Source organism: Oryctolagus cuniculus, chromosome 3 (genome assembly GCF_964237555.1).
Source record: "Oryctolagus cuniculus chromosome 3, mOryCun1.1, whole genome shotgun sequence".
Lineage (NCBI taxonomy): Eukaryota > Metazoa > Chordata > Mammalia > Lagomorpha > Leporidae > Oryctolagus > Oryctolagus cuniculus.
Genome location: NC_091434.1, coordinates 118,583,231 through 118,607,168, shown reverse-complemented (window position 1 = coordinate 118,607,168; position 23,938 = coordinate 118,583,231). Strand labels below are relative to the sequence as shown.

At 42.1% G+C, this 23,938-nt stretch overlaps 1 protein-coding gene across 3 annotated transcripts in view; it reads right to left on the bottom strand.

Moving 5' to 3' along the window:
* Positions 1 to 23,938, bottom strand: part of UGGT1 (UDP-glucose glycoprotein glucosyltransferase 1) — a 115,407-nt gene that overhangs the window by 29,836 nt on the left and 61,633 nt on the right. For 2 of the 3 annotated variants that reach the window (XM_070071037.1, XM_070071039.1), the window contains 12 exons: positions 22,524 to 22,644; positions 17,663 to 17,761; positions 16,882 to 16,905; positions 16,278 to 16,372; positions 12,853 to 13,059; positions 11,008 to 11,139; positions 10,302 to 10,432; positions 6,396 to 6,491; positions 2,948 to 3,050; positions 1,945 to 2,024; positions 910 to 1,099; positions 15 to 173 (listed from right to left, as the gene is read on the bottom strand). In XM_070071037.1, coding sequence (XP_069927138.1) covers positions 15 to 173; positions 910 to 1,099; positions 1,945 to 2,024; positions 2,948 to 3,050; positions 6,396 to 6,491; positions 10,302 to 10,432; positions 11,008 to 11,139; positions 12,853 to 13,059; positions 16,278 to 16,372; positions 16,882 to 16,905; positions 17,663 to 17,761; positions 22,524 to 22,644 — 1,437 coding nt within the window. The remainder of the gene's footprint in view (positions 1 to 14; positions 174 to 909; positions 1,100 to 1,944; positions 2,025 to 2,947; positions 3,051 to 6,395; positions 6,492 to 10,301; positions 10,433 to 11,007; positions 11,140 to 12,852; positions 13,060 to 16,277; positions 16,373 to 16,881; positions 16,906 to 17,662; positions 17,762 to 22,523; positions 22,645 to 23,938) is intronic. The other variant, XM_070071038.1, reaches the window with a different exon arrangement.

Genomic DNA, 23,938 nt, shown 5'->3' with positions numbered 1-23,938 from the left:
AACTGATTATTTACCAGATTGGCCATGACAATGGTATCCACGATTACAGGATTGGTTGAGGTTCCTAATGTAAACTGCAGTCCTCGTGGGGGCTGGCCCGTGGTGACGTCATAGCAATGACCTTCCAGTAATAGGTATTCCAGCTCATACTCAGCAGCCACTATGCTGTCCACCTGCAATATTGAAACTGAATTACTTGAAGACTGCACAGCTACATGGGTAAATCTGAAATGCGTTTCATAAAAGGAATGAAGCAGACAAAACAGACTTACATACTGTATGGTTATATTTTAAGAAATTCAAGAAAAGACAAAACTACACATGGACAGAAAGAAGATCAGTAGTTTCCTGAGGCAAGGGGAAAGAGGGGCCTGCCGCAAAGTGCTGGCTGCACAACTCTGAACATATTAGAACTCTTAACCTGTATAGTTTAACAGGGGCTGGCATTGCGGTGCAGCAGATTAAGCTTCCACCTGTTATGCTGCATCCCCTATTGGAGTTCTGGCTGCTCCACTTCCAATCTATCTTCCTGTCAATGTGCCTAGGAATGCAGCAGATGGTGGTCCAGGTAACTAGATCCCTAGCACTCATGTGGGAGAACAGGATAGAGTTCCTGGCTCCAGGCTTCAGCCTGGCCTAGATGTGGCCATTGCAGTCATTTGGGGAGTGGACCACTGGCTAGAGGAGCTCTTTCTGTGTCTCCCTCTCTCTGTCATTCTGCCTTTCAAATAAATAAATAAATCTTTAAAGAAAAGGGTAAAGTACATGTTATCTGAATTACATCTGACACTAATGTCTTAAGAGGCCCTTCTAGACTGATGTGATCTACTACTGGGTCTGAGCCTACCACCATTGCACCATAAATGGGTTTATATACAATTAGGAATTTGGAAGTAATGACGGTCTTACCTCTTCTAAATAAATATTATCAAGATCGTAGGGTGTTCTGACAGATTCTACCATCCAACTCTCAGGGGTGTTCAGATTCAGAGTGAATAGTGGTGACTGTGGCATATCCAAAAATTTTGCTATTGGACCTTTAGCAAAGCTGTTGTCTGCACTGAAAGAAATCTCTGGTTCTAAGACATAACGGTAAAAGCTGAAATCAAAAAGAGAAGTGTTAAGTGTTTTTCTGTGTGACATGTCCTTGAGTTTATAAGCACTCACACAAGAAAACAAATGGCTTTCAACAATCCAGATTTCCAGGGCTATCCTTCCAGGTTTGGGAAAGTGTTCCCAGAATCACCTTTTGACCTAATGATGTGTCCTGGGGTAGCTGCAGATGCAAGAGGAGGGTAGGGCTGAGGAGAGGCCATTCCCTCGTGGGGGTGGCTGCTATCAGGGTCACATGCACCTCCAAGTTCCTGGGTACTTAAGTCCCTTCAGGGAGAACTCACTTTTCTCTTAAAAACCAAGATCTAGACAGGTTCTCAGGCTTGGCTTGAAAACACTGTGTATGTAAACACTTCTCCCCCAGGACAGGGGAGAAGCTGGCAAACCTCAGAGACTTGGCAAACACTGTTTTCGATCCACTCAGAAATAACTGGCAGAAGGCAGCACATTCACAGGTAAGGTACATCCCACAACAAGTGTTACACTAGCATCGCTAATGCTTTTTATGTTACATTTCCGTAAATGACCACTCCAAAGCACCTCACATCATACAGCTATCCTCCCTTTGAAAACACAAGCAAGTGAGCTTAAGCAAGATTCCTCTAATACATGTACTCCAATTTGAAATTACTCTAAAGATGAGAAGCACAAACACAGGTAGCCTGGGTTAATGCCACGTAAATGCTTCCATGTCCATATAATGTTTTAGAGGAAAAAAAATGAGAAAACTGAACTTTTATTAAATGATCTTTTCAAACATGATGTCCACCACTTGATCTTTAAATATCAGCTTTTGGATTCGGAACCATTTTATCTTAAACAGTGTTTTACCTTTTTAAAGGCATGTCGGAGAGTTTAGATTGGCAGTTCATAAACACTCGTAGATTCACGTTTAACAGCTGAGCCAAAACCTAAAAGGATAAACCAGGTGACAAAAAAATTAAATTTTCTCTTCCGAAGTTTATCACTTTACACTTCGTTAAAAGCAAGAACATTTCTTAACACTTCAATAAAAGATGTTAACAATCAGTGCCATAAAGGTACATTGGAGAAAGTTCAGGAAATATCTCTCGTGAAGAACCTAAATCACATATACAGGCAAGGGTCCTTTTAAAAGCTCATGAAAAATGGGATTTAAAGATAAGTTTGTTTTGGTATAAAAAATTTTGAAAATCCATGTTTATCGTATGATATAGTTTAAAAAAAAAAAAAAAACAGGAAGCAGGCCATTGCAGAGGACTGCTCCTTACATAAACAAAATTTAATGCTCAGTTTTAGGGAAGCCATGGATAACAGATATCTGTTCAAAGAGGAAAATGTTAGGGCTCACTACTACTGCTCACAAACTGAAGTATGACAAACATCTACAAAAAGTTAGGTGATTATACTTCAACAAAAATGTTACCTTAAAAAACTCAACTGAAAGAAATGATGGTATTATCTTTTACCTACCAAAAAGACATACCACTATCAAAAAATCTGTGGTAGTCAGAGAAAAGGAAAAGGAAAAATCAGAACTGTTACCTCTTTCCATTATTAATTAAAATATAGCATAAATCAACTTAATTCAAAGATATATTGCTCTAGATGAGGATGTTAATAACTTTTAAATGATGTGAGGTGGTAAGTGAAACTTGAGCCAACTTTCTACAGCTATGAAGCTGTCATCAGAAGCCTTTATCAACCTTGACGAAGGCTGCCCAGCCAAGCAGGCCCTGTGGCATTTACCAACGGCCCTTGAAGACGACTCAGAGAAAAATGAAGCCCACAGAAACATGGACACATGACAACATCAGACAAAGACGACGCCAAGCGCCTGTGCAGCTGTCCCTACCAAGAGCAAGGGGGTGAGCCTCTGTGCTTCTCGGGTGACAGGGTCAATGACAGCCAGGACATCAAAGTACGTCTCCCCTTCCTTCGGTTTCAGCTTAATGGCACTACAAAGATCAAAAGGATCAGACATTAATATGGAAGAAAGGAAACAAAGTTAAGTCATCACTGTTTTGTCCAAAAGAACCCATCAGCCCTCTTAGCACTTGAAAACATTTTAGATCTAGAATAACTAGGCTGTAATGGTGGTCAGCTACGTGATCAGCTCTATTTCAAAGTCAGCAAAACATTAATAACGGGCTCGCTCGAAATGTCTTGAAAGATCTGTGTGAAGCAAGGAAAATCAGTTGGAAATTATATTCAACCAAAAACAGCTAAAAACTACTGATGCTAGCTCGTGAGAGTTACTGAACATTATGTCGACTTTTACTCCTTGGCAAGAAGGACATGAGGAAAGAAGGAGTGAATCAATCTTTTCAAAATGATAAAAGGAAAACAAGAACATTCCAGAAAACCCACAGAGAAAAAGAGGAAATATAAAATCTCACTGTCCCATCACTTTACTGCATCTTTATAAAATCCTTTTCAGATGTCTGTATAAAAGGTAGCTGTAACTATAGAATATTATTAGCAATTTTAAAACCATTTTGTTCTTTTCCCTACTTTAGCAGAATTATATTCAAATATTATATATCAAACATCATGAATAAGGAATATTTTACTTACCAAGAGACTATGCCATGGTTTACTTAAGCTATTCTTTCTAGCTGGACATTTAGATGGCTTTTGATCTGTAAACAATTTATACACTCCAGAATATGGAGGCATGAGATTATAGAATCACAGGATCTGAATACTTTTGTGGCTAATATGGTTGTCAATCAAATTTCCTGAATAACTAACCAATTTACAAAGCTAAAAAAATGTTCCCCACATCCTCACCAGAATTACCTTGACAGCTCGTTAGGCTTGCACCTGTACCTGCAGGATACCTGGGGGAATTCACATTCACCACACACAACTTCCTGTGGCAAGGCTTTCCTCTGAAGCCACACTGACAGGTAACTTAAGAGGAGCAGAGGCCTCAGTTTCAATTCAAAAAGGAATCAACCTGAAAGGATTTCAAACTACCCCCAATCTTTCAAAATCACTAACTGCAGCAACCAATCGATCTACTTATATTGGTCACAGAAATGGCCAGAATAAAGTCAAAAGATATAGAAACGAGGTCAGATCTGGAGATCATATACATTAGCCTAGGGTGCATTATACTTCACCAAGGAAGTACTGTTCACAGGAATCACTGAGAGAGATTCTATTAAGATGTAGATGCTGGTTCAGTATGCCAGGCAGTACCTGCTGCTCGTCCTCCGAGTGCTGGACACTCTGAGATCTAGGGTGTACACAGACAGCTCAGATCTTCCTGTTTCTAGCATAAATGAGAGACTTCTGATTTGAATACAGTAAACACTCATTTCACTAATACAACCACAATGAGAAAAATTCTTCTAACCACAATATAATCTTATGGCCGGCGCCGCGGCTCACTGGGCTAATCCTCCGCCTGCGGTGCCAGTAGTCCAGGTTCTAGTCCCGGCTGGGGCACTGGTTCTGTCCCGGTTGCTCCTCTTCCAGTCCAGCTCTCTGCTGTGGCCTGGGAGAGCAGTGGAGGATGGCCCAGGTGCTTGGGCCCTGCACCCGCATGGGAGACCAGGAGAAGCACCTGGCTCCTGGCTTCAGATCAGCACAGTGCGTCGGCCGCAGCGGCCATTGGAGGGTGAACCAGCGGAAAAGGAAGACCCTCTCTCTCTCTCTCTCACTAACTCTGCCTATAAAACAAAAAAACAAAAAAACCACACAATATAATTTTATCCTGACAGAATTTGTAATTAGGGCACTTTCATTATTAAAAACTCAAGGAGATTCATGGAAAAAGGATGTTCTGGAAAAGGAAGAGGGCTTCCTTTACTCAGGACTCACTATCTTGGCCATGAAGGGCAAACACGAAAGGTCACTCAGGAAACGTTTGCTGTGCTAATAACAAGAAAATGAGTTACCTGCTGAAAGCAGGCAAAGGGTTGTGAAGACGGATACATGTGAGTGCAGGTGGCGAAATTCAACAAGGGTTAGCCAGGAGCCACAGAAATGGCTGTTCACTGGTGATCTGCAAAATCAGGAGACCTAGCAGTGACAACAGAGGGTCTGCATTCCAACCTGCGATCATCAAACGGTCTGCAGGCACCAATCGCATCTCCACAAGGACTGGCTATGACAAAGCCACTAAACCGACCCACACCAGAGTAATCAGGTCAGAATCACACTGAGTAGGACACAGCATGAGGCACAGTTATGCTACGCACCCGCCAGACAAGGCAAGGGCTACATATCTTAACTGTGCAGGGGTCTCCCTAAAAACAGCCCAGGTCTAATCATGAGGAAACATCTGAGCTGCGGGAAACTCCAAAGACAACTGTCTTAGACTCAAAAAATGTCAACAGCATAAAAGACAAATGACTAAAAATGGGAGGCTGGGGGATATCTTCTGGACTAAAGGCAAAAAGACACAACTAACAGTAACATGATCTAGACCAAAATAAACATTAAAAAACAGCTGTAAAAGGTCATGACTGAGACATGGAAAAACGTGAAGAAGGTCTGTGTGCTAAAGTCACTGCCTGAAGGTCAGATTTCTGGGGTGTGCTTTATAGTGCTGTGAGGAAATCCTAGTGCTCAGGAGATGTCTAAGTCTCAAGGCCTGTTGTGTACTAACATCTGCAAGGGACTTTCCAATGGTGTGGAGAAGTGTGACTGTGTGTATTCAACACATGAACATTATGTATGCCACACACACACACACACACACACACGCAATGATTAATGCGAATGCAGCATGCCCTCAATTGATGATCTAGGTTAAAATAAATTAAATTTGAATGTAAAATGTGGGGCCAGTGCTGTGGCATAGTAGGTTAAGTCTCTGCCTACAGCACCAGCATCCCATACAGGCACCGGTTCATTTAATTCATTTTAATTCCACTTTCCACAAACTTTTTGAAGTATCTTTGTTCAGACCTGACTTGCGTGTATGTTGACATTTATATCTGAGTGCATACTTGTAGCAGAAAACAGACTGTTTAGTGAAACAGACCGGTTGATATCTCTGTCTCCCTAACTCTGCCTCTCAAATAAATAAATAAATCTTAAAAAAAAATCTTGAGTTGTTTGCAGTGCAAATTATAAAATTATGCATATACCTTAACCTTGAACTTTCTGAAGTACGCCTGCATATGAATTTTACATATGAATATGAATGTGTATCTGAAAATCCAGCATTTTCCATTTCTATCACAACTTAAATACTTAACTTGTAGGGAAAAAGTAAAGGAACTGAGGCAAAGGCAAACATAGTTTAATATTCAAGAATATGCATAAACTTTACATTAATTATATACCTGTGTTTTTCTTCAAAAAACTGGTACTCGATTCTTGCTTCTCCTTTTGGTTGAGCAGACAGGAGTGCATCCACCTTCATCACCAAGTCACTTGCCCTGAAAGATAGGGTTAGTGAAGTCTTAGTATCCCTTTATCCCAAAATTGGCCAATTCTTACCAAACACATCAGCCCAATGCTGAATGCCAACAAGACAGTTTGAATAAAGGCATTAGCTCTGAACTGACAGGCATGAGAAAAAGCATGATTTTATAAGTGATTAGCTATATAACTGTGTGCAAGTTACTCACTTTTCTGTATATGAAGTTGAAATAGCACCTCCTCCGCATGGCTTTATAAACACTGCTCTTACTAAACCTATCAAGCACCTGTCCATGGCTTGCCCATTACGGGCTATCAGTATAATTTTCTCCCTCACCTTCTTTCAAATAACTTCAGTTATTTATGTATTTGAGAGACAGAGAGAAAGAGAGAACTCATTACTTTTTATGATCCTTAGAGCAATATTGCACTAGAAAAACATTCAGAAAAAATATAAATAAGAAATAAACAATACAGATAATATCAAGAAATAAGCTCTGACATTTTGGCTAATAATTTTGTATTTTAACATGGATATTTAAAAACAAATGTAGAAGTACACTACTTGGCAACCTGCCTTTTCAATTAAAGTATAAAAGTCTTTTTATTGGTCAATAAATACAGGGATATATCAATATTTTAAATAACTATAATATATTTATAGATACATGATAATCCATTGAATCATCCAGCTATTAAACATCTATATTGTTTCAAACTTCAATATTATAACCAACTCTGTAGTAAGTAACTTAGAAAATCATTTTTGTTTCCTCTGCACCTTCCAAAGCTTCCCATTAACCCAGGTAGAACTTGAACTAAATTATGAACCTGAAAGCAATGCTCTAACTTGTAGAACCAAAGACAACATCCCAAATAAGAATTTTACAACAGTACTTCAGGGGCTGGCATTATGGTGAAGCAGGTTAAGCCACCACCTGCCATGCTAGCATCCCATGAGTGCCAGTTTAAGTCCCAGCTGCTTCACTTCTCATTCAGCTCCCGGCTAATGCACCTGGGAAAGCAGCAGAAGATGGTCTAAGTGCTTGGGTCCCTGCCACCCATATGGGAGACCTGATGGAGTTTCTGACTCCTGGCTTCAACCCAGCCCCAGCTCCAGCCACTGCAGACATTTGGGGACTAAACCAGAAGATGGTACTGTCTGTCTCTGCCCCTCTTTACTCTGCCTTTCAAATAAATAAATAAACCTTTAAAAACATTTTTTTAAAAAGAGCATTTGTGGGCCAGCACTGTGCCACCACCTGCAGTGCTGGCATCCCATATAGGCACCAGTTTGAGTCTTGGCTGCTCCACTTCCATTACAGCTCCCTGCTAATGCACCTGGGAAAGAAGCGGAGGATGGCCTAAGTCCTCAGGCCCCTGCACCTGCATTGAAGACCTGGATAAAGCTCCTGGCTTCGGTCTGGCACAGCCCTGGCTGTTACGGCCATTTAGGGAGTGAACCAGCCGATGGAAGATTTTTCTCTCCATCTCCCCTTCTCTCTATAATGCTGTCTTTCAAATAAATATTTTTAAGAGCATTTGTGATTATATGTGAAGAGTAATCAGGCTTATTCTTTTTATCTTTCAACACCAAACAATTACATCAAGTTACTTCCTTTGGTTGATCTTCTCCATGCTAATTTTGAAAACATATAATCCAGGTCATTTGCTTCCTGTGATGTGTCAACATGGCCATAAGACACATAACAGAACATCAAAGAACATGTAACCAAGCTTCAGAAAGTTGAGCACAGGCATAGAGCTGGAGGACTGGATGAGGAATGAAAAGTGGTGGCTACAAAAGGGAAATGGGGGCAAAGAGGTGGGTGTCACTCCAAGGTGGAGCAGCCCTGGCACTAACAAAAGCTCTAAGAAGGCAAGAAAATTCCGAGAAGCTAAAGAGTTTTAGCATCAATCTTTCGGCAGTCCCATAACTATCTTATTTCCCTAAACTACCCAGGACAGATCCAGACCAATTCTGACTAGCAAAGGGTAAGTCTTGCAAGCATGGTCTAGCAAGTATTAAGGCATAACGACTCCAAGCAGCTCCCAGAAAGCCTCCAGTGGTCCGAGACACTAACCCAAGACTATGCCTGAGACATGGTTTGCTTCCTGGTCAGCAGAAAGGGGGCAGCCAGTAGGCCAGGGCATGGGCCTGGAACCACTTAAGAACCACTGAGGAAGGCAGAAATCTCATCAGTAACTGTAGTACTGGCAGAGGTGGAAAGATTTCCTCTTGTATTACATGAGACTTGGCAAAGGGAGTGTTTAGGCAGCCATCAAAGTCAACGCTTCACTAACACACCCATCTTGACCAATACACCATGATGATATATGAAAAAGCCAAGGGGCAAGCACTGTGCTGTAGTGGGCTAAACCTCCGCCCATGACACCAGCATCCCATATGGGCACTGGTTTGTGACCTCTTGCGATCCAGCTCTCCGCTTATAGCTTCGAAAAGCAGTGGAGGATGATCCAAGTGCTTGGGCCCCTGCACTCACATGGGAGACCTGGAGGAAGCTGGATCCTGGCTTCAGATAGGCTCAGCTTCGGCTGTTGGGAGTGAACCAGCAGATGGAAGACCTTTCTGTCTCTCCCTCTCCCTCTCCGTAACTCTGCCTCTCAAATAAATAAATAAATAAATAAAGTCTTAAAAAAAAAAAAAAAGAAAAGAAAAAATTGAAGGAAACAATCTAGCAGAACTTTGAAATCTTGTTAACTCCCATCCATGTAGCCAAGGACATTTTATAGAGAGCAAAAAAGCAACTGAGAGAATGAGAGAAAATATTTGCAAAGCAAGTATCTGATAAGGAATCTTCAAGATCCAGACTATACAAAGAATATCTACACCTCAACAACACAATTAAAAATGAGTGAAGTAATTCAATAGATATTTTCCCAAAGATAGACAAATGGCCAATGTGCATACGAAAAGATGCTCAACACCACTCAGTGGGAAAGTGCAAATCAAACCATAGGGAGATACTACTTCCCACCCTTGACTATGGCTATGGCGAACAAAAACCTGAAAGACAAAACAACATGCACTGGTGAGCATATAGAGAAACCGGAACTCTTGGACACTGTTGATGGGGATGTAAAATGGGACAGCCACTGAGGGAAAAAGTATAACAGTGCCTCAAAACACCACACATAGAACTATATCCTCCAACTATATACCTCATTTGATGTCTAACACAGAAACTAGGAACATATGACTTATGAGCCCTAAATACCCAGTAGGGACCCAGTCCACTCAGGCCACTTTTGTGCAGCCAGAGAAATAAAACACTAAAATATATTAGCTAATAAAATTACTTAAATAATTAAGATTAAAAAATGAAAGTAACCAAATATCATCATCACCTTTGGAGGATACAAGGGAAACAATTCAGTATTCTGCTTTGGTAAGTGAAGAAAAGGAAGTGCTTAACTTGACTTCCCTTTCCTGAACAAAATTAAATTGAAGAATAACTAAACAGATGACCAACAAAAGTCTGTCCTTATGTAAGTGTCCCATATAAAAAATAAACTGGCCCCTCCCTTTTGCATAAGCTTGAAATTTTCCAGAACCGAAATTAAAAAATTAATTAAAATGGAGAGAAATAATTCAGTTCTTTAAATAGCAGCCTTCTAAGTAAATCAGCTTGTTTCAATAGGAACAAATTAAAACTGGAAGAGCTAATGTTATTACAGAAATAAAATTTCCTGGAATAGACAGTGAATGTGACCACATATAGTCCCACCTTTTGCCAATGAGGAAAGTCCAATTTATATAATCAACTGGGGAAGAACTAATTAATGTCCCCTACAGCAAAACTTACACATCTTCTTCTACTCGAAGCTGTTGAATGTGTGATTTTATCTTTTGTCCTGAAGTTTTTAAGATGATATTTTCTAGGAGGTGAAAATCATCCTGATTAAAGAGCTCATTATCTTCCAGTGGCCCAATGATCTGGGACAAAAGAGCAGACAGTCAGTGTGAAGAGCATCTGCACCAGCTGCAACCAGCAGCCCTTTGTGGTCTCTCCCAGAACCCAAATCTCCTGAAGGACCCAAGACAAGTGTATATGTCTCAATGAAATTAATGAAAAATCAAAACATAAAGCCTTAACCAACTCACAGCTGTTTGTTTACTGATCAATCTCTTACGTAGAAGGTAGGCTTATCCACTTCACATTATTTTTACAGTGATAAATTTGACATAAAATATGCTAGTAATGTAGTTTTCATTCATTCTCACTGAATATAAACAAAAAAAAAAACTCCTTTATGTGTCAAAGGTCAGATTGACTTCTGTCCTGAAAGCCACCACACTCACCACCTCCCACAACACCAGGAAGGCTCCACACAAGGTCACTGATGTCAAAAGCATACTTCCATGGAAATAAAGGGCAGCCACATCACTGATGCATGGTAAGCCCTAATCATCTCTGTTTGAACAGTCTACTAGCTTCTGAGGACAGTTCTGCAAAGACTGTTCATGGACCTAAGTGAAGTCAAGTGTGTTTCAGCCTGACAAATGCTCACCCTGCCATTGCTGATCACCGCCCTCTGTCCCTTCTTCAGCTTCAGAACATCCTTGCAGTACATGGCATGAGACAAAATGAAATCCAGCTTGGAAGACTCAAAGACCTCTTTGAAAAGACCGAAATCCATGCCCTGGGAAAGCAATGGTTATTAAGGGAAAGTAGCTGTTATTAAGCAAACCTTAAGAATGAATAATAATAATGAATACATCATAAACTGTACTTTTATTGGAAACTAATTACTAACGTTCACAGTCAACATCACGATGTCTCAATTCTCCATCTGCACCTCCTCTCCCCCTTATAAAACTGCTTGTTTCTTATTCCCATTTTCTCATGTAACTTGTTCAACTGGCAGACAATTCTTCAAGAATATCTGTATTCTGCATTTTATTTTAATTTTATTTTTATTATTATTATTTTGGACAGGCAGAGTTAGAGTTAGAGAGAGAGAGAGAGAGAAAGGTCTTTCTTTTCCGCTGGTTCCCCCACAATGGCTGCCACGGTCGGCACGCTGCGCCGATCCAAAGCCAGGAGCCAGGTGCTTCCTCCTGGTCTCCCATGCGGGTACAGGGCCCAAGCACTTGGGCCATCCTCCACTGCCTTCCTGGGCCACAGCAGAGAGCTGGCCCGCAAGAGAAGCAACAGGAACTAGAAACCGGTGCCCCAACTGGGACTAGAACCAGGGTGCTGGCACCGCAGGCGGAAGATTAGCCAAGTGAGCCGCAGCACCGGCCGCTGCATTTTATTTTTAAAAACTGTTTATTTGAAAGGCAGAGACAGTCAGATAAGGAGCCCCCATCTTCTTGTTCGCTCCCCATATGACTTCAACAGCTGGACCTGGGCCAGGCTGAAGCTGGAGCCAGGAATCCAGGTCTCCTCCCAAGTACTTGACAGGGAAACAAGTACTTGAGCTATGACCCCTGCTTCCCAGGCCGTGCACTGGCAGGAAGCTGGAAGCAGAAGCAGGGCCAGGAATTGGACCCAAGTACTCAGAAGTAGCCTTCTCAATGGCTGTGCCAGACACCTGCCCCATTCTACATTTTAAATCTTGCTAATTTCAAGTGACAACTATTTTTTATAACTGAAATTTCATGTATACACATTATTTTATATGAAATTTTCAAATTATAAAAAATTAAAACACTCTCAGAAAGTACAATTACATAAATGAATTTGGGTTTATACTGGAAACACATCAAGAGCACCCAAGCAGGGCTGGCAGTGTGGCACAGCGGGTAAAGCCGCTGCTTGTAGTGCTGGCATCTCTTATGGGCACTGATATGAGACCCAGTTAAATCACTTCTGATCCAGCTCTCTGCTATGACCTAGGAAAGCAGTAGAAGATGGCCCAAGTCCTTGGGGCCCCACACTCACATAGGAGACCTGGAAGAAGCTCCTGGCTCCTGGCTTCAGATTGGCCTAGCTCTGGCCATTGCGACCAGCAGATGGAATATTTCTCTCTGCCTCTGCCTCTCTGTAACTCTGCATTTCAAACAAATAAGTAAATATGTAATTAAATTAAAAAGAGCTCCAACTTTTAAGTGGCTCAAACTTCACTCTTGTGCTCTATAAACCAATCAAAACATTGCCTATCTTTAAAAAACTGTGCAGAACAAATGGCTTTGTACACAGAAAAACTTTTATCATGCACATCTTGAAACACAGGCAAGTTTAAAATGTGATAGAATTATTTCTTGGAAAGATCTTCCAAATTAAAAACAAGGCAAAATCCTGGGACTCTGGATTGTGAATGGGAAATGTCCCACGGGGGTTAACTTTTATGGCAAAGTACAGGATGGGGGGTGGGGGGGCAGCCTTGTGAAATGCACGGAGCCTGACTTACCCCAACGGAGAACTCCTTGATATCAGCTCCAGCGGCCAGAGCCTCTGCAGTCTCTTGCTTGGCCATTTTGGTGATGAAGTTCTTGGCCACATTGGAGGTCTGCGTTTGGAGGGCTGCCCAGATTGCTCTGGAGATCTGAGTGTCCTTATAAGTTATCTCTGCACTTGGATTATTGATCATGCTTATCCTTACATTGTTACTGGATTTCTATTTGCAAAGTGGGAAATAAAGAATTATATGGCAAATGTTTAAAACTTCAAAAGCAGCACAGACATCGGTTACATTCTTGCCCCACAATGGCGTGCAAACCCCGCCTTATACTCCATCTTTTCTTCCTTAACTTGAAACCATCCTTCAGGGTCTGCTCAAACCCTTCCTGATTCACATGGCCTTTCTAGATTCTTTGTACAAATGAATCTCTCCCTTGCAAAGGCAGGAATCCCTGTGGGAAAAGATGTCTGGAACCTATCAAACCAAAGAAGTGAATATGGCAGTACTTCAAAACATTCATGGAAAAGTCGAACAAAGAGACAAGCTTACAGGGTAGGCACTGTGGCACAGTAAGTTAAGCCACAACTTGGTGACACTGGAATCTGATATCAGAGCAGGTTTGAGTCCTGGCTGCCCCATTTCTAATCCAGCTCCCTTCTAAGGTGCCTGGGAAGGCAGCAAAGACAGCCCAAGGTCTTGGGCCTCTGCCACCCATGTGATCTAAATAAAGTTCTAGGCTCCTGGTTTTGGTCTGGAGCAACCCTGACTGTTATGGCCATTTGGGGAGTGAACCAGTGGATGAAGGTCAATCATTATTCTCCTTCCTTCCTGTCTTCCTCTTTCTCTCTCTCTCTGAAAGATTTATCTATTTATTTGAGAGGCAGAGTTACAGAGAGAGGGATAGACAGAGAGAGAGTTCTTCCATCCTCTGGCTCACTCCCAAGATGGCTGTAATGGCTAGAGCTGGGCCAATCTGAAGCCAGGAGCTTCTTCTGGGTCGCCTACAGGGGTACAGGGGCCCAAGAACTTGGGCCATACTTCACTGTTTTCCCAGGCACACCAGCAGGGAACTGAACCAGAAATGGAGCAATTGGCATCTATATAGGAGGTAGGCACTGCATGTGGAGGCTTAATCTACTATGCCACAACACTGGCTTCTTAGCCTTTCAAACAAATAAATACATATTTTTAAAGATAGCTTATTTTTATGCGAAAATACTGACATCCATGCAGCTTTTTCATAACATACATTTTCAATGAACTTTTTGAAGACCCCTCTGTGCATGGGCATCAGAATTTTTGTACTGAAATAAACATAACTTTTAATTCCATTTTCCATGAACTTATTGCATAAGTAAGAGAAATTTATACTTCTATGTACATCACAGGACATGTGTGAGAATATTCATGGCAGCATTCTTTATAACAGTACCAATTAAAAATAATCCAAATGCCCCTCAATTAAATTAAATAAAACTCTGTGGTTCAGCTATAAGATATACCATGAAAAAGAACTAAATATCACCACTTAAAACAACATGGATAAAGCTCACAAAATGTTGAACAAAGAACACAAATTCAAGCAAATACATATTATAAGATTCCATGCCAATAAAGTAAACAGCAGGCAAGCTTATTCCAAGATGTGAGGAGAGGGAAGGGGTAGTAACACGGAAGGACTTTCGGGAATTTGATATTCCACTTCTTGACCTGCTGGTGCTCACATCAGTAGGTTTACTCTGTGACACTGTCTTATGGTTTGTGCATTTCCTGTGTACCTATATATCCCTTCAGTTAAAATATTTTCTTCAGGGTCTGGCATTGTGGCATAGCATGTAAAGCCGCCACCTGAGATACCAGCATTCCATATGGGTAGCTACTAGTTTGTGTCCCATCTGCTCCTTCTCCACTTCTTCTTCTTCTTCTTCTTCTTCTTCTTCTTTTTATTTTTTATAAAAAAGATTTCTTTATTTGAAAGGCAGAGTTACAGAGAGCAAGAGGCAGAGCCAGAGAGAGAGAGGTCCTCCATCCACTGGTTCACTCCTCAAATGGCTACAACGGCCAGAGCTGGGCCGATCCAAAGCCAGGAGCCTGGTGCTTCCTCTGGGTCTTCCACGTGGATGCAGGAGCCCAAAGACTTGGGGCATCTTCTACTAATCTCCCAGCCACAGCAGAGAGCCGGATCGAAAATGGAGCAGCTGGGAATCGAACCGGTGCCCACAGGGATTCCTGTAGTGCAGGCGGAGGCCTTACCCACTACACCACAACACCAACTCCTGCTCTACTTCTATTCCACCTCCCTGCTAATTGCCTGGAAAAGCAATGGGAGATGGCCAAGTGTGTGGGCCCCTCCTACCCACGTGAGAGACCCATAAGAAAATCCTGGCTCTTTTCTCTTGGCCTCGGCCTGGCCCAGCCCTGGCCATTGCAGCCATATGGGGAGTGAACCAACAGATGGAAGATCTCTCTCTCTCTCTAACTCTGCCTCTCAAATAAATTAATAAATCTTTTAAAAAGTAAGGCACTTGACACATTAGTTGAGAATGAAATCACTAAGGCTATTAACTAAGGGTATTCCTAAGTTCGGTAAGGGTCTGCAGGACAGAGCAGAGAGAAGAAATAGTGGGCTGCATAGTTTGGATGATGCTGGAAAATAAAATGTTCAGGATCAAGAATTTTTTTTTAAGATTTATTTATTTATTTGAAACTCAGAGTTACAGCAAGAGAGGGAAAGACAGAGAGATCTTCTACCCACTGGATCACTCCCCAAATGGCTGCAACTGCCAGAGCTGAGCTAAGGGCCCAGGCATTTAGGCCATCTTCTGCTGCTTTTCCCAGCAAGGAGCTGTATCAGAAGTGGAACAGCCTAGATTCAAACTGGCATCCATATGTGATCGCAAGCTGTGGCCAGCCCCAGGACTAAGAATTTTGATGTGTCGCTCTCTGACAACAACACTCTCAATAAGAATCCATTTCTTCTCGGCCACTTGCCATTGCCATTTGCCCCAAACTTATTAGTCATGTGCAGCGTATCTGCCAGAGCATCTTGAGTGTACTCGTCTTCATGCCTAGATCTCCTGAGATTCACACATCACCTGTGCCTGCCAGGTGCTGCCCCCACTTTCAGCCCCCTCATGTCTTCCTACAACGTGCAACACAGTCATTGCAGCATCTCTGCAGCACGTGAACAGTAACACAATGCAAACCTGTCTGTGCTGAGGATATCTCTCTGTTTTGCCCTAAAAGAACCGATTCCCTTAAGCAACCCTTTCCTCACAAGCTGGCAAACCTCTGAAGAAACAATGCTCGTTTCCCTCAAGCACTAAGAAAACAGGACCGCCATGTCACACCAGAACAATCCCACCAGCACAGAGATGCCCATAAGGACAACCAGGGATGCAAACAGAAACACAGAATGCAGTGTAGATACTTGCCTGATGTTTAATAGCATCATACAGTAATTGCCGTCCAGAGGAGCTATCAAAATCCCCAACAACCCAGAAAGTCACTGGCCTAATAAAGGACTCATCTGTAGAAAAAGAGGAACAACAAACTGAGTTGGAGGATAAACACACATCCTATATTTCAACGTTGTTGTTAAACTAAGTGATTTCCGAAAACCATGCAAAAAACAAAAAACAAAAAAAAAAAAAGGACAACGAAAGCTTAATAATGATACAAAGTGAAAGCAGTGAAGCTTCTCTACCAAAAGGAAAAGGGGATAAGCTTCCAAGTGGCTTGGAACATGCACTGATTAATGCTACTATGGTCTGGGCATCTGTTAGCATACAGGTGAAAAAGAGTGTTTGAAAATGTAGGTAACATATGATAATCATTAACTATATTAATTTAACTTTTTGAAATATAATTCTTTGCAGGCAATTATACAAAAGATAACTGCATTGATTTAGTGTACTGTTACCCACAGGTTCCAGAAACATTACAATCAAGTGTCAATAAATTTTGAATAACAATTGTGCCTGAAACCAAGTAAGATAATTAAGAAAAAGAATAGAACATTCTAAAGTTTTAAGTTACCATAAATTTCCTTGGAGGACATTCCTGCACAAGGTAAAGGAAAAAGAGTAGAAGAAAAGAAAATGTCATTTCTGTAATTAATGCCTACCAAAGGAGTCAAAAGTTTAAACATGAGCTGTGCTTCTGCCTGCTCCTCGGTCCCATCAATGTTACCTCACTACTCCAGTACCCCTTAGAAACAATGTCTTTGAGGAACCAACTGGAGAAATTGTTCTTCCATGTTTCTGGGAAGCCAAACGTCCTCTCCAGGAGAAGACTACAGCCCAGATGCAAACAACTTCCTAACCTGACAGCCTGTGTGCCTTTGAAAGGAAGTAAGCATGAGTACAAAGAACCTGTCTGCCATTGAAAGGGCATTATTTGATAGCATCATAACCTAACTGCATAATTTCATATAAAATCAGCTTGAAAAATTGCACCAAGCTTTCTAGAGCCCACTTTATCTTATAAACCCTAACAAGAAATGAAATGAACTCTATATTGCCACTAAAGAGGCAAGTCAAACCCATTTTCAACCCATCAGCCCAATTTTACATTGCAAATGTTTTCCATGCTGAGCCAATGCAGGATTTCTCTTTTTGAGTTGAATAGCTAATGTAACATTTATACAGTGATTCTAAACATTATTATAAAGAATTAAATTTTAAACAAGTATTTTCTGAGCTCAAAGCATTGCAAAAATAAAAGAAATTAAAGAATTTTTCTTTCCCCAACAGACATTAACATATTTGTAAGTACAAAAAAAAAAAGTCAAATCTAAGATAAGCCCCAAATAAATTACCTTTCTTTGTCAGATAGTTCATACTATTGGCTATTGCAGCACTCTTTCCTTGGGAATCCAAGACAGTAAATCTAGCATAATCATCCACAAAGAAGTTATCTAGGAAGAAAAAAAATTGAAACTTATATAACTAATAGGCTTTGTTTCAGTCTAATGTTTTCAGCTGCTGAGTTCACTTAACCATAAATTAAGATATATAAAAATGCAGGAGTGAGGCTGGCATTGAGGTAAGCAGGTTAAGATGCCACTTGTTACACTGGCATCCTACATCAGAGTGCTGGTTTGGGGCCCCAGCTGCTTCTCTTCTGATCTAGCTCCCTGCTAATGTGCCTGGGAAAGCAGTGGATAAATGTCCCAAATACTTGGGTCCCTGCCACATACATGGGAGACACAGGTAGAATTCCAGGCTCCTGGCTCCAGCACAGCCCAGCTCTGGCCAATGCAGTCACTTGGGAAGTGAACCAGCAAATGGAAGATCCCTCTCCCTCTTGCTATTGTGTCTTTCAAATAATTTTTTTAAGAAATGCATGAGTGAGGGGCTGGTGCTGTGGTGCAGCAGGTTAAAGCCACGGCTGGCAGCGTCGGCATCCCTCATCATATGGGCACCGATTCACATCTGGGCAGCTCGATTTCCAATCCAGCTCTCTGCGATGGCCTGGGAAATCAGTAGAAGATGGTCCAAGGCCTTGGGCCCCTGCAACCGTGTGGGAGACCCAGAAGAAGCTCCTGGCCTCAGATCAGCTCAGCTCTGGCCACTGCAGTAATTTGGGAAGTGAACCAGCAGATGCAAGACCTCTCTCTCTCTCTCTCTTTCCCTCTTTCAAATAAATGAAATAAATATTAAAAAAAAAATAAAATAGATGAGTGAGATATCTTATGTTCTGTGTTTATTGGAATATGACTTCCTACTCCATTAATCACCGTAAAACACAAAGTTTTCTTAGAATTATATCTATGAAGTACATGAAATAGCTATTCTCTTTATAGTAATAAATGTTTTAAAAACCCACAAATCTAATAAATAACATAAATATCTCACATAACGATCATCCATTCCTATCACTTCACAACTGAAGAATAATCTCCTAAGGTAAAGTGACAGAAAGCAAGATCTTCCAACCACTGGCTCACAACCCAAATGCCTGAAAGAGCCAGGAGCCAGGAATTTACTGAGTCTCCCACATGAGTGGCAGGAACCCAGGCACTTGGGCCATTACTCTCTGCATCCCAGGTATATGAAGAGGAAGCAGGATGGGAAACAGAGTAACTGGGACACAAATTCATACTCTGATGTGGGTTGCAGGAGTCTCAAGCATCGGTTTAACTTGCTACACTAAAATATCAGCCTCCAAAATAACATTTTTTTACCCTTAACAGAAATAAAGGACATTTTTACTATTTTTAGATATGGATCTTCTCCAATACATACATAATCTTCTCCAATACTCTTATCAATCATCTCCCCCCAGATTACTGTTGTTAAAACTCCAGTTTCATCATCATCCCCTTGCTGAACTCTCCAGTAATTTCTTCCTAGCTACAAAATAGTCTCTCTAGTCTAGGACCATTAACCTCCTGCCTCCAGCAATCTCACCAATCTTAAGCCATTACACCCCAAACCACATGCTACTGTTCTTGTCATTGTCTGCTAAGCACATGTGCCTACACATCCATCTACTAATCTGTGTATCTGCTTAACCATTTATCTTTTTTTTTTTAAGATTTTATTTTATTTATTTGAAAGACAGAGTTACAGAAAGAGGTAGAGACAGAGAGAGAGGTCTTCCATCCATTGGTTCACTCCCCAGATGGCCACGATGGCCGGAGCTGTGCCGATCTGAAGCCAGGAGCCAGGAGCTTCTTCCAGATCTCTCCTGCTTCCTCTTCATATACCTGGGATGCAGAGAGTAATGGCCCAAGTGCCTGGGTTCCTGCCACTCATGTGGGAGACTCAGTAAATTCCTGGCTCCTGGCTCTTTCAGGCATTTGGGTTGTGAGCCAGTGGTTGGAAGATCTTGCTTTCTGTCACTTTACCTTAGGAGATTATTCTTCAGTTGTGAAGTGATAGGAATGGATGATCGTTATGTGAGATATTTATGTTATTTATTAGATTTGTGGGTTTTTAAAACATTTATTACTCCCACGTGGGTACAGGGGCCCAAGGACCTGGACCATCTTCTACTGCCTTCCCAGGCCACAGTAGAGAGCTGGATTGGAAGAGGAGCAGCCAGGACTAGAACCGGTGCCCATAAGGGATGCTGGTGCTTCAGGCCAGGGCGTTAACCCACTGTGCCATAGTGCCGGCCCCAACCATTTATCCTTTTACCCAATGATGCACCTTGCACATGCAGTACCTCCCATCCTTTTAGTCACTATCTGACCATAACATCATGTGGTGGAGAAGAGATGGCATCATGGTTTTAAAAAATCAGTATCCTTCCAGAAAGGTTCCAGATGGCAGAAGTCCAAGACGCCTGGGTGATGGTGCTAGCACCACTCAGTCAGGAGAGTGAAAGCCGCTCCTCACTGGCAAACGCACCAGGTTCAGCTCACAGCCTCCATCCCTGCTTCACTGCTCACTACTGCAACACCGGCTGCTCTTTATTCACGTATATTACAAAGACTACCCTGCCTGTTCAACTTAAAATGATGAAAACAACAAAAACTTAGGACAAAGAGTAATAATACCCCTTCCCTTGCTTTAGAAAGACTAATGATAAAAAGCCAAAGGCCAGCTGTGAAGAAATAATTTAGTATTCTAAGTATTTCTTTTTCAAATCTAAGCATATATTTGCATTTATATTTATATTTTTTCTGTGTATGTTTATGTGCTTATATACACAAAAACATAAAAATATTTTTCCTGGCCTAAAGAAATTCAGTTTTGGGGCCGGTGCTGTGCTGTAGCAGTTAAAGCCATTGCCTATAGTGCTGACATCCCATATGGGTGCCAGTTAAGTCCCGGCTGCTCCATTTCTGATCCAGCTCTCTGCATATGGCCTAGGAAAGCAGACGATGCCCCAAGTCCTCGGGTCCCTGCACTTGGTGTGGGAAACCTGGAAGAAGCTCCTGGCTCGTGGCTTCGGATCGGCACAGCTCCAGCCATTGCAGCCATTTGGGGAGTGACCCAGTGGATGGAAGACTTCTCTCTCTCTCTCTTTGCCTCTGCTTCTCTGTAACTCTGCCTTTCAAATAAATAAATAAATCTTTAAAAAAAGAATATACATTAAAAAATAAAATCTGAATTCTATATAGGTGTAAGCAATATAAAAACAGATTTTTTTCTTTAAAAAAAAGAAATTAGGTTGCAGGTAGATTAAAAATAGTACTATGAAGTAACAACTATAAGGAGATGTTTATGTCATTATACTTAACTATAGCAACAAATATACTGTTGTGACTTCACCATTATACATATTTTCCTTCTCCAAAGTGATCCATGGACAAGTGATGACAGCTCCACCTTATTTCCAGGAGTTTGCAGAAGTGACCATCAGAGTCTCAATGGAATTCATAAGAAACAAACTGCACCCAGGCTTCACACTTCTAGTTCTTTTTTTTTCCCAAGATTTCTTTCTTTATTTGAAAGTCAGAGTTACACAGAGAGAAAAGGAGAGACAGAGAGAGAGTGAGGTCTTCCATCACTGGTTCACTCTCCAGTTGGCTGCAATGACTGGAGCTGCACCAATCCGAAGCCAGGAGCCAGGAGCTTCCTCCAGGTCTCCCAAGTGGGTTCAGGGGCCCAAGGACTTGGGCCATCTTCTACCGCTTTCCCAAGCCATAGCAGAGAGCTGGATCATAAGTGCAGCAGCCGGGACTCTAACCAGCGCCCATATGGGATGCCAACACTGCAGGCGGCAGCTTTACCGGCTATGCCTCTGCACTGGCCCCACACTTTTAGTTCTTAAAAGGTATTCTTAGTGGAAAACACTCAAATGTCTCCCACAAAAAGAGTAGAGATGTGTGGACTATCTAATGTATTATTAATCAGCCATTAAAAGGAATGAAATATCCATATAGGCAACAATATGAATGAGCCTTAAGACCTTGCTAAGCAGTCAATGTTGTATCACTGCAGGTTAAGCTGTTGCCTGTGATGTCAGAATCCCATATCAGAGTGCCAGTTGAAGTCCTGGCTGTTATACTTCCAATTCATCTTCTTGCTAATGCATCTGGGAAAGCAGAAGATGGCCCAGGTATCTAGGCCCCGGCCATCCCCATAGGAGACCAGGATGAAGCTCATGGTTTCAACTTGGGCCAGCTCCAGCATATACTAGCCAGTTAGAGGGTGATACAGTAGATGGAAGACCTCTGTCTCTGTCTCTTACTCTGCCTTTCAAATAAATAAATAAATCTCTTTTTAAAAAAGAAACCCATCTTAAGAGCTCAAGAGGAAACAAGTTTATAAGATTGTCTTGGGGCCAGCGCTATGGCGCAGTGGGTTAAAGCCCTGGCCTGAAGTGCCAGCAACCAATATGGGGGCCAGTTCAAAACCTGGTTGCTCCACTTCCAATCCAGCTCTCTGCTATGGCCTAGGAAAGCAGTAGAAGATGGTCCAAGTCCTTGGGCCCCTGCACCCATGGGGGAGATCCAGAGGAAGCTCCTGGCTCCAGGCTTTGCATCGGTACAGCTCCGGCTGTTGCAGCCAATTGGGGAGTGAACCAGCGAATGGAAGATCTCTCTCTCTCTGCCTCTCCTTCTCTCTCTGTATACTCTTTCAAATAAATAAAGAAATCTTAATTTAAAAAAAAAAGATTGTCACACTCTGGCATTACCTTCTGAATATCACAATCTAATAAATGCAGAGATTTTGAAGCATAAATCAGAAAAAGCCCAAAGTTGTTTCTGAAATGCTCCTTACTACTTGCTGTTAAATCCAGGTACACTCGCTGAGCTGTCAAAATCCTAGAATTGATTCGAGGAACAACATTTGGCTGATTCATGATATATTCTACCACATCTTGATCGTGGGACAGTTCACCCTATAGGAAAGAAAAAAGAAAGAAAGAAAGAAATGGAAGGAGAGGCACTGAGCATATTTGTTCAATAATAATTCATCAGGAATAAAAACTTAACTTTCATTACGTTGATAACAGCTAAGGATAGAAGTTATCATGTTGTAGGTCCCTGTCATTACCAAGCACATAGCTGGATGTTTTATGTACAGTGTATCTATCAAGACAGGTGTTACTGACATTCATTCTGAGGATCAAGAAGTTGAGACACTGAAGTCACAGAGCTAATACAAAGCGAATATTAACCACAAATCCATGCTCATTTGGTCTGTCACACAGCACTGTTTCCCCAGAAGTGAGCAAGCTCTACAAACTAGTTAAGAACAAAAATAAGCAGTAATGTATACCGAGATCTACTCACAGTTAGCTTCTTTTTTTTTTTTAATTTTTTTTTTAATTTTTTTTTTTTGACAGGCAGAGTGGACAGTGAGAGAGAGAGACAGAGAGAAAGGTCTTCCTTTGCCGTTGGTTCACCCTCCAATGGCCGCCGCGGCCAGCGCGCTGTGGCCGGCGCACCACGCTGATCCGATGGCAGGAGCCAGGAGCCAGGTGCTTTTCCTGGTCTCCCATGGGGTGCAGGGCCCAAGCACCTGGGCCATCCTCCACTGCACTCCCTGGCCACAGCAGAGAGCTGGCCTGGAAGAGGGGCAACCGGGACAGAATTCAGTGCCCCAACCGGGACTAGAACCTGGTGTGCCGGCGCCGCTAGGCGGAGGATTAGCCTAGTGAGCCGCGGCGCGGGCCTACTCACAGTTAGCTTCTTTCTAGAGAAGAAAGCAAAAGGTCTTCTCTCAGTCAATTCATATATTGTATAATAAAAATCATTCCAGACTCTTTAAACCTTAGGGATCCATGTCTAGAGTCAAGAGTTACACTGAGAGAAAATGAAATCATTTTTGCTATTCTTCCCTTCCGTTCAACTTATTATAGAAATGGTTGTATTTCTAAAAGGGTTTCCCTAGGCTAACATGGCATTGATCAAAACAATGTCAAAGAAAAAGATGAGAAATGAGATGTTCAAAAGGGGTTTTGGGGCCGGCGCTGCGGCTCACTAGGCTAATCCTCCACCTAGCGGCGCCGGCACACCGTGTTCTAGTCCCGGTCAGGGCGCCGGATTCTGTCCCGCTTGCCCCTCTTCCAGGCCAGCTCTCTGCTGTGGCCAGGGAGTGCAGTGGAGGATGGCCCAGGTGCTTGGGCCCTGCACCCCATGGGAGACCAGGAAAAGCACCTGGCTCCTGGCTCCTGCCATCGGATCAGCGCG